This window comes from Neolamprologus multifasciatus, chromosome 12 (genome assembly GCF_963576455.1).
Source record: "Neolamprologus multifasciatus chromosome 12, fNeoMul1.2, whole genome shotgun sequence".
NCBI lineage: Eukaryota > Metazoa > Chordata > Actinopteri > Cichliformes > Cichlidae > Neolamprologus > Neolamprologus multifasciatus.
In genome coordinates, this window is record NC_140450.1 from 25,372,159 (window position 1) to 25,387,584 (window position 15,426).

At 39.6% G+C, this 15,426-nt stretch overlaps 1 protein-coding gene across 2 annotated transcripts; it reads right to left on the bottom strand.

Moving 5' to 3' along the window:
* Nucleotides 1-7,844: 7,844 nt before the first annotated feature.
* slc7a4 (solute carrier family 7 member 4) lies at nucleotides 7,845-15,347 on the bottom strand. Of its 2 annotated transcripts, XM_085179459.1 has the most exons (6): nucleotides 14,872-15,347; nucleotides 14,233-14,337; nucleotides 12,724-13,787; nucleotides 11,916-12,622; nucleotides 11,717-11,825; nucleotides 7,845-9,920 (listed from the first exon to the last, which is right to left on the bottom strand). In XM_085179459.1, exons 3-6 carry the CDS (start codon nucleotides 13,703-13,705, stop codon nucleotides 9,703-9,705), a joined length of 2,016 nt encoding a protein of 671 aa, XP_085035585.1. In that variant the 5' UTR covers nucleotides 13,706-13,787; nucleotides 14,233-14,337; nucleotides 14,872-15,347; the 3' UTR covers nucleotides 7,845-9,702. The 2 variants fall into 2 exon arrangements, with proteins under 2 accessions (XP_085035585.1, XP_085035584.1); XM_085179458.1 differs by lacking the exon at nucleotides 14,233-14,337.
* Between the last annotated feature and the right edge of the window lie 79 nt (nucleotides 15,348-15,426).

Genomic DNA, 15,426 nt, shown 5'->3' on the forward strand with positions numbered 1-15,426 from the left:
GTTATGTTAACGTCTCAAGCTCCAGCCTAACCTCATTGAATTTTGCTTAGCAAAGTACTTTTCAACTCTAATAATTAGTAAGATTATATTTCTTATCATCTGTTGGTCGTCTGACCTGATAAACTTCAATGAACATTATGACACAGGAGTGATTGTCTCTAAAAATGGGCTCCTGCACACTTGCAGACATTTTTCCATCACAACTTATGGATGATGAAGGATTTGATTAAAAGCTGTGAAACATTACTGATAAACTTCATGTGATGTTACATTAAAGCCAATTTTCTATTAAAATCAGGGACTTTTCTAACTGACCTCTGACCTTTGAGCAGTAGTGTGTACTGTATGCTTGTATGTAACTGTATCTGACCTGGATTTTATCACCAGTTTCAAATACGAATCTTCTTTAAAGTCTGTCTTTCAATACAAAATAAGTTAAACTTTATCAAGGCTGATGGTAAACTGTCCCTAACAAGTCCACTTTATTGCGTGCTCATTGACTTTCTCCTATCAGAGCTGTTTAACAAGCCCACTTTATACATGCTTATTAATCTATCACGCTTATCAGTGGCTCATGGTTGCTTAAAGCCTATGTCTGAACTTGACCACAGAGGCAGAGCATCATTCAATCTTGGCAGCAGCTCCAGGATGACAAACTCCACTTTCTCTGCATCAAGACAGCTCATAACTTTTTAACAGTCTCTCCTGATAGTCTCATATCATCTGCTCTAATCAATAACCATACACTATCATTACAATGTAGACTACAGCTCAAAAGTCTGAGGTGAATTAGAAATGTCTTGTTTTCAGAATAGACTCAAATTAGGTTTCAGATTGAATCACAGCAATTTATGAAAATAATCATATAAATGCTTAATATTAACACTGATCACAAATCATGAATGATTTTTAATAGAATATCTACAGAGGTGTTCAGAGACCCATTTTCAGCAATAATCCCTCCTGTGTTCAGTGGTACATTGTCTTATCTAATGCAAGCTTAACACATTAAAGCCTAACTTATCACTCAAAACAGCTTTTTAAAGATTTTTGCACAAACTGAAACTATTGTGGTGATTAAAGAAACAATAAATGTGTCTGGATCATCCCAGTGTTTGTTTTTAACCTCATGAAACCAAGTTTCCATTGTCCTCTAAAGGGGCTGCAACACTCAGCTGCACAAAATCTTCACTTTTTTTAACAGTTTCACTCTTTGAATATTTTTCATTTCTTACAATCAGAATTCTCCAATAGATTTGTAGAAGATTTATTTTCTTTCATGCATCACAAACTGAACCTGTTATGTTAACGTCTCAAGCTCCAGCCTAACCTCATTGAATTTTGATTAGCAAAGTACTTTTCAACTCTAATAATTAGTTAGATTATATTTCTTATCATCTGTTGGTCGTCTGACCTGATAAACTTCAATGAACATTATGACACAGGAGTGATTGTCTCTAAAAATGGGCTCCTGCACGCTTGCAGACATTTTTCCATCACAACTTATGGATGATGAAGGATTTGATTAAAGCTGTGAAACATTACTGATAAACTGCATGTGATGTTACATTAAAGCCAATTTTCTATTAAAATCAGGGACTTTTCTAACTGACCTCTGACCTTTGAGCAGTAGTGTGTACTGTATGCTTGTATGTAACTGTATCTGACCTGGATTTTATCACCAGTTTCAAATAAGAATCTTCTTTAAAGTCTGTCTTTCAATACAAATGAAGTTAAACTTTATCAAGGCTGATGGTAAACTGTCCCTAACAAGTCCACTTTATTGCGTGCTCATTGACTTTCTCCTATCAGAGCTGTTTAACAAGTCCACTTTATACATGCTTATTAATCTATCACGCTTATCAGTGGCTCATGGTTGCTTAAAGCCTATGTCTGAACTTGACCACAGAGGCAGAGCATCATTCAATCTTGGCAGAAGCTCCAGGATGACAAACTCCACTTTCTCTGCATCAAGACAGCTCATAACTTTTAACAGTGTCTCTCTGTCCTCATACTTCTATACATTCTTCTGTAATAGATAATTATACCCTATCATTGTAATCAATCTACACTACAGCTCAAAAGTTTGAAGTCAATTTTCACCTGGTTTATAATCATGTGATTGGTCCACACATCAGTGTCTAAAAAAATGCTCATTTTTATCTGTGTCTATCATCAAAATTTGAGTTGATTGCAATCTCTCCCTAACAAGTTCACTTTATTGCGTGCTCATCAATCTCCTCTACAGCTCACCTAACTGAAGTCAGTTAGAAACGTCTTTTTATCTTAAAAAAAAAAACAAGATTCTTTTTTATATTTTGTAAATTGGTTTTGAATGCAAATAAATATAATTGCTTAAAACTTGCATTGATCACCAATTATGATTAATGTTTGATAAAATATTTGCTGGTGTGTGGATTACAACAATAATAGTGAGTGTGCAGATTATATTACCTTCCCTCAGTTTATCACATTAAATCTCATCTTACTAGTGACCCAGCAGTTTTTCCAAATACAGCTGCAGTAACCAACATCATTTTTTCAAGTAATATAAAAATCATTTTTATATATTACCTTTTTAAACATTCCATTTTTTCTTTCTAATGTCATTAAATCAAGTTTGCACATTTTTATAACAACACTTGGACCTCCAGATCTTTTTAGCTTTCAGTTTTTTCTCAGTGTCACACATGGATTAGTTTTCATCTCTTACAAAAGGAAAGTCAAATCTTCAGACCTTAAAGCAATCTTTGTTTCTTTCAATCATCCTAATATTTTTAATCTCCTGTAATATAATTGCAGTTAACCAGAGCTTAGCTACTCTGATCTACAGTGATTTTGGGGGTTTGGATTTGTTTTTCACAGGTGCAGAGCCTTTTTCTACAAAATTCCGAATAAACTGCATTTTTTAAAAGTACCATTAACCATGTAGACTGACAAGTAACTAACCATGTAACACAGTGATCAGTAGAGAAGAAAGAAAATAACCCATTTCAACATTTCTAGTTCAGATCAAAATTATTGATCTGATTAAGGAAACAGTAAATTTGGCCACATTATTGTCCTGATCCTCCAGTTTTCCCTTTCCAATGTGACTAAATAAAATTCAACTGTTTTTTTTTTTAAATAAAAGCAGATGCACATCCATATATTTCTTACAGTAAGAATCCTCCAACAACCTTTCAAAAGAAACATTTTTTGTCTTTCCTCAATTATGAGAGTAACTGAAGCCACAAACCTGAAGCTGGAGACCCCAAACTAACCAAATTTAATGTTTCCTTAATCAGCACAGTAATTTTTAACTCTTTGTGTGTTATGTTTACTCACAGTTTTGATGCTTGCTTCTTCGACTTGATCCATGATTAGCTCTGCACCATCGCTCTGCTGTTTTCTCCTCATGCTTCTCCTTCATGCGTCCTGTCCTCAAATATAATCCAACCTGCCTCCTTGTTTCCTCCTTGACTTGTATTAGCAAAATTTCCAGTTAAAATAAGAGAAATCCAGAAAAGTTTTCCTGCTTCAAAAGCTCTTCCAGTTGCCTGTCTTCTTGTCCTCCTTTAAATGTGCATTTTTCTACATTTGTATTTATTTGACTTCATATTGCCATGACAACATAGCACAGAGCATCATGGTAGATTAAGGCAGGGGGTTCTGTCCGCTGCAGAAATGCTGGTGTTCCATAGTGATGTAAAAGTATGTTAATAATCTTTAAACAGACACTCACTGATCCTGTAAGAGCAGGAATTTAACTGCAAACCCTCACAGTCCCCATCAGCATAGCTGGACTGGCCATCGGGCCAGTGAAAACAAAGTGAAAGGTGGGGATTGGACAGATGCTGGCAGACGTGTAAAAATAACTCAATTGTTTGGTAGTGGCTATGGTGGAGCTTTCACAGATTCAGTAAAATTAGCAAGTGGTGGAGGCCAGCAGGTGGATGGGGGAAAGGGGAGGCGGAGGTGGAGAGACCCAAGGCGGCTGCCGGTCCGACTGTCAGGTGAAATGAGCTTCAGGTAAGAAGTTATGACCTGCAGTCTATCTGGGTCAGATATAAACCAAGTTTTGGTGTAGTTTATTTTCGTTGTGCTAACTTCTTACAGTCAGTTACAATAACTTGTACTGTGTACTAGCTAGCATGACAGAGTTTCTATACAGTTGGGTGGGTGCTATGATGTTATTGGTGAACTTTATCTTATTCATATGGTTAGTTAGTAGAGTTGCCTACCATCCTGTAAAAAACGGAATCCTCTGGTATTCAGAGTTAATAGTATGCGTTTTGTATTGAGATGAAAATAAATGCGATTTGTCCCGTACTTCAGCTACAATAAAAAAAAAAAAGACAAAAAGCTGGAGTTATTCTGTGTCTTTACGCTGTCAGCTGCCTCTTCTTCTCTCATTCTCCCCCCTCCCTCTCCTGCTGCTACTTCAATCGTGAAACTGATCAATGATCAGCTGATCGCGTTTCTGCCGCCTCTCTCCTGTCTCTCTTGCTTGTTTATCTCCCGCTTTGCGCCAGAAAGAGGAAACTAGTGGAGGTCGGGTTAAACAGCAGCAGCGCCTTTAAACTTGATAAGCTGTTGTTAGAATTTATTTAATATTACTTTCTAGTATCAGCTGATGTTTGTTGGAGCTGTAAAAGCTGCTGGTCATGATATCGGTTTGGTTATCTGGTGAGAGGAAAACATGAAGAAGAAACCAGGAGATGTCCTTACTGAATCATCAGAGCTGAACAGGTGATGGAGAAACAGGTTCACCTTTTAGGTGACATGAATGGGTTGAAGGAAAGCTATGAACTGTTTCTGAGAGACAACTTACACCAGGATCCTTTTCTATGTAGCTGACAGCTGGTAACTGTGCAGGGGCGGGTCTAGCAAAGTTTTGCCATGGGGCCAGGTAGAGCATTAAAGGGAAAGGGGGGCACAAAGAAATACTTTTCTTTCTTATTCTCATTTAAAATTTCTAGCTTTTAACAAATAATTATCCGAATCTTACAACCAAAGTTTTCATCTGATGTCAAATGTATAGAAATCCAGTAAGTTTTTTTTCAGGGTCCCAACATACTTTCTTCCGAAGAAAGTACTGTACATGATGCCAGTATTTTCCCACATTTTCTAGATACTGTACTAGTACTTTGTGTAAAATGCCATCAAAAAGTCAGTTAAGTTTTATTCTTTCTCACCTGTCTTTCTGTCTCCTTTCACTTTTTAAAGGTTGCCATGTTAGAAAACATATTTTGCCCTGCCATGCTGTTTATTGATGTGGTAAATAAATAGTTTATGAAAATTATCACTAAATCTGTCATTTATTATTTTTAATATTCAGTAATGGTCATGTCTTACCTCTAGTCTGCTCTGTCTTAATTTCAGGTTTCCACCATATGTTGTAGATAGTTCAGGACGTTAACTCAACCAAGCAGTCTTTGGGTTTCGGCTAAGTACTGTTTAGAATACCAGAATAGGGAGGATGGTGTAGGTTTAAGTTTATTAGATTGATATATATGTACTAACAAGACAGTGTACATCACTGTCACAACAACGTTTGTTTTCATTCAAAGGCTTTATGGTTTTTCCTATAATACCTGGTGGGCCGGTCTCTAGTCAAAATGCCCGGGCTGATTTTTTGTCCCAGTCCAGCCCTGGTCATAGCTAAAATGAGTGCAAGAGTACCTACATTGGGAAGCGATTCAATTCAACATCTTAGAATTAGGCTTATTGTCATGTCACTATTGAGCTCAAGTTGCTTAGTGTTGCATCTTCAAAAATAAAAATAAAATAACTGAGTCTTACACCAGAGTATCGTTGCGACTTGGTTACTGAACCTTCTTTTCAGTACATGTTCAGAACATCAGTGTCCATTTTACTACCTCCTACAGGACACTTTCCCACTTTCTTACAACATTAATGTAACACAGAACCTATACTGCTTCTTCTAGCATTACCATTGTAACGACACACTCATTCTATCTGTTTCTTTCAGATGAATAACAGGAACTTAGGATGTAGGTATCTATGAATAATAACTATTATGCATACCCAAATATTTATATAAACAACTAATTTCTTGCGATACCACACTTAGCTTGTCGCATTAAAGCATGCAAGTGCAATCACTTAAAATCACTTAAGATCAGCCACCATTTACACCATTTCTGCATAAACACATGTGCTGGTACATGATTTTGGCATATTATAGAAACAATTGTTTTTAACTGATTCAGAGAAATCCATCACATTTCACAATTTTGTGGTTGTGATGTGGATGTCCGGTCTGCTTCCTCTCCCCTACAGCTGTTTGCGACAGATGGCTGCCTCTCCCTCAGTCTGATTCTGCAGGAGGTTTCTTCCTGCCAAAAGGCAGCTTTGCTTTCCCACTGTTGGGAAGGGATTGTCTTGTGAGGTTTTGCATGCTATTATAGTATGGTCTTTACCTTACAATGTAAATATCCATTAGGTGACTGTTGTGATTTAGCACAATATAAATAAAATTCAACTGAACTGAGTGTTACTTTGACATTTATTCCCCACCGTAGCATAGTTAAGCCTATAAACCATTTGTAAGCTTAGGTTCTTCCTCAAATTGTTTGTGCTTTGATTTTTCCTCCATTTCATAAACAATCATGTCAGTATTGCTTACTGATGTAATTGTAGTTCTTATCTTGTGCTTTTGGCTGGACACAAGCATTCATTGGCACTAGTCATGCCCACTTGCCTGGTTCACCTCAAGTCACACTCAGTTCATTCAACCTAAATCTCACAAGTTCATTTCCTGTTTCTGCTGGCATGCCCCAGGGTTCAGTATTGGGGCCTCGTTTATTGATTATTTACATGCTTACACTCTGTCACATATTTAGGAAATACAATATTAACTTTCACTGCTGCGCAGATGACACTCAGCTGTATATTTCTTCCAAACCCAATTTCACCCTTCCACCCATCTCACTTTGTGACTGCCTCATGGAGGTTAAAACATGATTCTCCACCAATTTTCTCAAACTCAATAGTAATAAAACTGAAGATCCACTCATCAGCACAGCTTCCACTCTAACCAAATCCCACAAGTTTTCCATTAATATTGACAACTCTTCCACAAGTACCTCGACAACACTTTGTCATTTCAGTCTCTTATTAATCACATCACCCGGTCTACTTACTTCCACTTACGCAACATCAGTCGTCTCCGTCCTTTCCTCACCCCACATGCTGCTGCTGTCCTTGTCCATAGCCTTGTCACTTCTCGAGTTGATTACTGGAATTCTCTTCTCTTTGGTGTCCCTAACAAATCTCTTCACAAACTCCAACTCCTCCAGAATTCTGCAGCCCGGATCATAACTCGCACACCATCCAGAAAGCATATCAACCCTGTTCTTCGACAGCTTCACTGGCTGCCTGTAGATTCTCTTTCTAAATATTGCTTCTCACTTTCAAATGTATCCATAACCTGGCCCCACTCATTCCCTTAGGTCTTCATCCGCCATTCACCTTAATTTTCCCTTTGCCTGTTTCACCACTATGGGGAACAGAGATTTCAGCCACTCTGCTTCCCAACTTTGGAATTCATATCCTCCAGAATACTGGCTCTCTTCTCTTATTCTTATTCAAGTCAAAAATCAAAACCCTGAATAGATGTTTAAACCCTCATCTGTTGAAACTAGCCTACTCTTTTTAACATTGACTGCAATTGTTGTATAATACCTGTTTATCCTTTTACTGTTTATCTTGTATGCTCTGTACAGTGACCTTGGGTTTTAGAAAGGCGGCTACAAATAAAATGTATTATTATGATTATTATAAACAACAAAAGGATGTGAATACCACATGGATGCGATTCTCTAAGAGACAACGCCTGAAATCAAACTCTGCACAGTTTTTTTTTTTTTTTGTAAATGCTGCTTCAAAACATTTATTTTTTAGTCTTTTGCATTTTACATAGACATTCACCACAACAGACTTGATAAGAAGAAGATTTGAGACTTGTGCAGAGAACAGAGTACAATACTACTCAGAAGTAAGAAAAGATTTGGACCATTTATAACTGTGAGAACGTTCAGCTTAAAAAAGCACCACAGTATGAATATCTATTACTGGGCTGACATTAAAAGCAGAACACTGACACAAAATTACAAGACAGTAGATTGCAAACTGTGCAAAGTTGTACAAAATTCTCTTGAACCTGACTCCTTTTTTAAAACTATGCCAAATGCCTCCTAGTGTACATTCTTACCTATGTTTGTGTTTTGGTTTAATAATTCAAAGCATGGTGTGCAGTATAACAGTTTCTCTCCATCAGACAAATAAATAACTGAACCATTCAGACTGAGTGTTTTCGCTTTGGACATCAATATACATTGACTACAACATGTTTAAGGCCATTGGTTTCTTGTGTAACACATGCAAACATAAGCTGAGAAGAATAAAATCAGAATAAACTTGTTTTTTTAATACACAGAGTAACATATGTGATTGAGAAATAAAAGCTCGCTTAAATTCAATTATTGACACAAGTGTAAACTGTGGGAATGCTATCCATCTGATGTGAGCGCTCTCACATATGCGACTTTCCCTAATCTAGGTCAAGCTGCAGACTGGCGACAGGGACCGCAGTAAATCTGCCGGGATTATGGAGGCCCTCGGGGGAGCGCTGCAGATCCCAATTTAACGTAACGACCAGTGACTGCAGTATTTGTGTGAAGACTCCCCTTTGATAGGTTTCCACTGATATTAATATATCAACATTTTCCCAGCTTGTCTCAACAATCGGTGTGCTTTGTTACATAATCTCATGCTGACAGGGGGATAAGTGAAAGGGGCTGCTGACTAAAAGGTGGATGAGAAAAAGACTCAGAGTGCAAGATCAGTGACACGAAAGAAAGAAGTGGGTCATGGGATGAGATTTAGGAGATTTAACAGAACAACTGAAGTGTTCAACCAGCTAATTACTGATTATAGACCAATAGAAGTACATGCAGAATGTATGAGTGACACATAAAAATAACAGAGACAAGAATGGCTAAGCTAATGTGTAAAATAATAGTATAACTAGTAAAACTCGAAAAATAAATACATAGAGTATTACTTATATTATAGGATTAAATACTTTGTCCTAAAGAAAAATACTTGGGGAAGTCTATATATTACCAAATAGCAAAAGCCGGTTCTGGGGAGAAGAATCTCAATCTGATAAAGGAAAAAACTGAACTCTGTGCTTTTCTCTGTTCAAATTACAACAAACAGGAAACAATGCATTAACTGAATTAAATGATATTCCACTTTGTTAGCAAAAAGAGGAGACATTGGTTTTGCAGCTCCACTGCTGTGGTAACATTAAAAAAAAAACCTCCACTGTTTGTCACAAAGAAAGCACCATATATAACGTACAACCATGTGGAATCTGACAAACTGGCAAGGTTGCCAGAAAAGAGCTGGTCTTAGGGCATGTAACACAATTTTGATGCTTAATGTTTACAGGACATTAATAAAGCTCTGTACTACTGTACATTTGAATATTACAAGATATACAAATAGGCTTCACAATAAGACAGAAGGAGTGCATCCCCCAGACTGTGGTGTGCATACATTTGCAGAGCAACGAGTATAGCCTGTCACGTGCTAAAGGGAGTGAGATGCAGATAGTACACTAGTTATGGTACAGCATATGACTGGGCGACAACACACCGGGCAGTTTTAATGATTACGACTGGTCACACATTATCTCTTTCTGTTGCACTCCTCGTCTGCTGAGGCAGCGGGGCTGTCGATGTGGTGCGCTGAGGTGTCCAGCTGACTATCGGGCTGAACGGACTGCACTGTCTCTACCAGGCTGCCGCTGGGTAGCACCACATAGCGTGCGGCCATGTCTTTGGGCTGCAGCTCCCGTATTCCCTCCTTGCTGTGCCAGATCCCGTAACCGAAATACACAAAAAGACCTGTGCGAGAGACAAGATGGAAAAAAGCTAGAGCAAGAATTTGACTCTACATAACAGCACACAGCTACAAAATGGCTCTTTTTTTGTCCATGTGTTTGATGCAGAAGATGAAGGTGTATGTATGAGAGAAATTTATTATTTAATCTACTTAAGTGTAGTTGATCTACTAGAAGTGACGTTACAATTTTCAAATGAACTGACATTGTAGTTATCGTCCATCTTAGATGGCCAGGCTTGCTTATAGGAATGCTGATGGCAATTTTAAGACAAATACTACAGTCAGCATGCTAATGTACGCTCAAATGCAAAGCCTGCAGGTTGTTACATTCAATCAACGTCGTCACATCAGTGACTGTATAAAAGATCTGAAAGTTTACTGTATAGCTGTATAAAGGTTTACAATCATTTGGCCACATAGAAGGGTTAGCATTGATAACAATCGCTAATAAGTGATTGTTAGCAATGCTCTGTGCAGTTAACACCACACAGAGCTAAAGTTAATGCAACTATTATTAGTTTTGAGGGGTAGCTTTCACTTAGTTTTTAATGCACTTGCAACTTCTGAGTGTGAAAAATGAGGCCAGTTCAGAAATGTCGAGAACTGCAGTTTCTCAAATGGCCACTTGAGGCTAGCTCTCCTTTGAGTAAAGTAAGCCAATCTCCTTAGAGACCTATTATTAACAGCCAAAAAGATTGTGTTTACAGCCTGTTACAGTCTCTGTAGCTAAATCTTTCTTTTAACCCTGGAGAACCCATGGGGTCAGATTTGACCCCATGGTTTCCCTAGTAAACCAATGGGGCCGGATCTGACAGCATGGGTTCTCCAGGGTTAAACAACTGCACAGGGTTGAATTTTTGTAAAACCTTGTATAACACGCAATGACACACAAATCAATTTACAAGTTTTGTGTAATGTGTTCTTTTTCTGGATTTCTGGTTGATATTCTTACCCTCTCTATTAAAATCAAAGCATAAAAATGAGATACTGTTTAAGTGATCAAACTTAGAAATTCTGCAGGGGTTCAAATAAGTATTTCTCCAACTGTAAGCAAAGGGAGCAGATTGAAAAGTTGACTTCTGCCATTCTGCTCTTCCTCTGATGTAGTAGTTACATCAGTGAACCAGTAATGATCTAAATAGCCTAATATTATGAATAGTACTTTAGCAAAAGAGTACTTTTGAGTTAAATTTAAAAAAAAAGAAAAAAAAAGAAAAAACACTCCATAATTACATTATGGGAGATAAGTATCCATTCCTGCCTCAAGGGAGTGAGAATTTAGCCAGAAGCTCTGTCAACAGTAATATCCCACACGTGTGTATCTTGTTAACTTGCAACAGTGTGACAGGGAAGTTTAAACAGTTTAGTGGCCCAGAGAAGCCTTAAGCTAATAAAGCTAATTACGCTTTCCAAGTGATTCCCACTGACAGACGGGACATTAAAAAGCTGTTTGACCAGTTCCTAAATCTGCAGAGGACTGATAATAAAAGGTTTTTCTGCTTCCTAAGAGAACAGAAGATCTTTTATTACCAGCCTTTTATTGTAAAACTTGTGTAGGTTGCATTAAGTTCACGTGAAACAAAAGGCAGATGTTTTATGGTAGCGTATTCAAACTACTTCCTGAGATAACACAGACGGCCAGTGTTTGTGCGGATAGATAGTTGCAGGAGCCGGCTGTGTAAAAGTAAATCTATTTGCCCAAAGTTTAAGTTGGGCAAAAATATATATTTTTGGAGGAATATACTGAAATCTTTTAGTGGCCCCAATATTTTCTGCATAAGTTCTGATGTCCTCTTACCTATGGCAATCCACACAGTGAATCGAATCCAGGTTAGAAGGCTGAGCTTCATCATGAGGAATACATTAAAGAGGATACTGGCACCTGGAGTCAATGGAACCAGAGGTACCTATATAAAAATAAACACTCTGTCAGTCTCTAAGCAGTACAGTTTTTCCTTCTTTTTAATATAGACTTGAAAATGTCTGTAAAAGCTTACCTGGAATGTTTTGTTGTTTCTTTGTGGCTCATGGACCCATATAATAGCAAGGCTGAGAATGTAGGCTAAGCTAAAAATCACCAGAAGCATTGTGAAGCTCCACAATGGCAGCTGCAGCTGTTTCCTTCCAAATTCTAGCACAACACAGAGGGACACCGAGCTCACTATCAAAGTGAGCACACAGAAGGCCACCACCTCACCCGGCTCACAGTCCCCCAGCAGCCTGTCCAGGTACGGTTCCCAGCACGCCTTCAGCTGCCCCACGCCACGCCTCTCTTTTTGCTTCTGCCTTTCTACCAACTGGAGTTTGTCTGAGAAGGACTCGTACTGCTTTGGCTCCTCGCTGTCCTCAGATATGGTCTGAGATTCCAAGGGGGCAGGGGAAGGCTCGTTGTTGGGGATGGGAGATGTAGAAGGCGTTCCCTTGGAGCTGGTTTTCTCGGGCTGGAAGCGCAGCACGATAACACTCGCTGCCACGAAGGTGTAAGCCAGGAGAGTTCCGATGGACAAGAACTGAACCAAGGCCTCCAGGTCAAAGATGAGAGCCATGGTGGCCATGAGGATTCCAAACACTAGAATAGCATTAACAGGAACCTTGGTGATGGGATTGACTCTTGCAAAAATGGAGAAGAACAATCCATCCTCTGCCATGGCATACACAATCCGAGGGAGGGAGAAGAGATTACAGAGCAGCACAGTGTTCATGGCTAGAAAGTGGAACAAAGAGGACACAAGTCAAAATATGGCACTGATAAATCAATACACCTGGTAAACATAATGCACCAACAAGCATTTAAATCAAACTCACCACATATGGAGCCGACTGCCACAACAATTCCAGCCCAACTATAACCACGGCGGAAAAAGGCATCTGCCAGAGCCGAGTTGGGGTCCAGTGTATGCCAGGGTACCATCAGCGTAAGCACTGTGGAGACCAGGATGTAGGCTGTTGCTGCCAATCCAAGGGAGATAGCAGTGGCGATAGGGACAGCCTTCTGTGGATTCTTTGCCTCCTCACTTGAGGAAGCAATTACATCAAAGCCCACAAACGCATAAAAACATGTAGCCGAACCTGCCAGTATTCCCGACATGCCGTAAGGTGCAAAGCCCCCTTGCCCCTGGCTCCAATTGGCTGGCTCAGCGAGCACAAAGCCAAAGACCAGGATGAAAACAATAACCCCCATACTAACGGTGGAGAAGATGTGGTTGAGGTAAGAGGACACTTGGACGCCAAAGGAAATGAAAAATGAGGCAACCACCAGAATTCCTGCCGCGAGCAGGTCAGGGTAATGCGCGAGGAAGGGAACGTTCCACTGCATAATGTGCGTCTCTGTGAAATTCTGGATGGCGTGGTTAAAAATGGAGTCTAGATAGCCGCTCCAGGCACGAGCCACCGCAGCCCCACCGATCATGTTCTCCAGAATCACATTCCAGCCAATGAGAAAGGCCCACACCTCCCCGACAGAGACGTAAGTAAACATGTAGGCGGATCCCGTTTTGGGAATGCGCGCTCCGAACTCAGCGTAGCAAAAGGCAGCCAATAAGGAAGCAATACCTGCGAAGACGAAAGATATGATGACAGCGGGCCCGGCTGTGTCTTTGGCCACCGTTCCTGTCAGAACATACAAGCCGGAGCCCACCATTCCACCGACACCCAACAGCGTCAGGTCCAGGGTGGAGAGGCAGCGTTTGAGGGACGTGGCCATCATGTCATCTTCTAGTGTCTTGAGGCGGTTCAGTTTCTGACAAAGGCGCACCGCTGGCGCACAGCCTCTCTGACAGGTTGCCATAGCTAAAGGGTTTGGAAGGCCAGCTGGGCAGGATAGTGGTGCAGCAGTCACACTGGATCCATTACCTGCTTATGAAGAGGACCTGTAAAAAAGCAATTTGCATTTCGTGACTAATTATGTTTATTTTTCACGAAGCAGCTGATGCATATTATGTGTACAATGCCACTTTGGACACAAAGTTCTCTTTCAAGCTGTACCTTTAAAGAAATTATGTCCATGTCCTTGAAAAATAATATCTATAGAGATTTTTAAGGTCCTGCATTTACATTTGACAATATCTTCATTCATACAGCTTAAAATCATAACATATCTGAATATAGGTCCTGCTCCCAATCACAGAAGGGCCATAGAGATACTGGACAAAAAAAGTTACATACATGAAGTTAAACTTCAGTTTCTTACATTTTTATACACAACATTTTGTCACCCTATGCTCTACAATCTACAAAAACAAAAAGCTTTAGATCTCATACCAGCTGATAACCAGGATCATCAGCCAGATGTTTGTAATATCTTTAAATCTTTACCTTTTTATTTGCTTTCATGTTTTTCTCCTTTAAACCAAGAGTCTATAGTGAGTGGCACTACCCTCTTAACACGGTGGGCCAGTCCACGTCATCTAAAAGGTATCACTGATGTGTAAAATTACAACATCAAACAGAGTTGGAAAAGAGAGCAAGAAAAAAAAATATTACAGATTATTTTTGATATATTTAGTCTTTGTTTCAGTACTTCCAGATATTTCTCCTATCGCTCTGGGCGGTGCAACATCCGACTCCTGGCCTCGATCGGCATATGGCGACAACAGGATGCCTCCATTATAATTACGTAACGCTTTATTCCCCTCTACAAATAAGACCGCTGTCTACTACAGCCGCAGCCGTTTACATTACACGTATGAAAGCGTGCTTATCCACCATCAAATAAGATCAGGCGGATGATTGAATGTGCGTCCTTTTAAATGCCAAATTAATAATTTAGAACAAAATGGAAACGCAGGCAGAGAGAGGATCGCACCAGTGCATCGCCCTGCCTCTCTCCTGGATGTGGACGAAATGCGGCGCTACATCACACTTTCCACAGATAGGTGTGAGTTTCTGATCCACGCTCCGTTTGTAATGATAAACGACCGCAATGCCATTTAAAAAAGTCAACGATTGCTTTACCGTCGCTGTTCAAGATGCGTCATCGGTGCTGCTGCGGGTCCTGAGCTGTGGCGAGTTACCGGCGTACATCGTCTGGTGATGGAGCAGAAGGTGCACAGACGAATAAAACTAACATGCACTGCCCTGACTGACTGCTTCTTAAAGGCACAGCTCCAGCTGAAAGGGGTTCCCCACTGGGCTCCACCCATTTTTTAATCCACAGGGTTCCCGGGGGGTGGGGGTCCCTATGGTTACACGACAGATAAAATTACTATGTGCATGTATGTAGCCAGTAAAACTAAGCTGAAAATTAAAATAAAACTGTATGATTAAGCGTCTGATCCATGAGAACTGAATGGGGGAACTGGAAATAAAGGAAAAAACTGGGGGTATAGTCCCTATTCTGGTATATTTTTTTCCTTTTGAGCTCCTCTCAAAATGTGTGTATCATTTTTTGTTTGTGTAGCCATTTTTTGTTGTTGTTGCCTGTATACAGTTTGTCACCATGGTCGCATACTGAGTGTGTAGTTAACAGTAAAATGAAACCTTGATACAGCATCATAACACGATGGATGA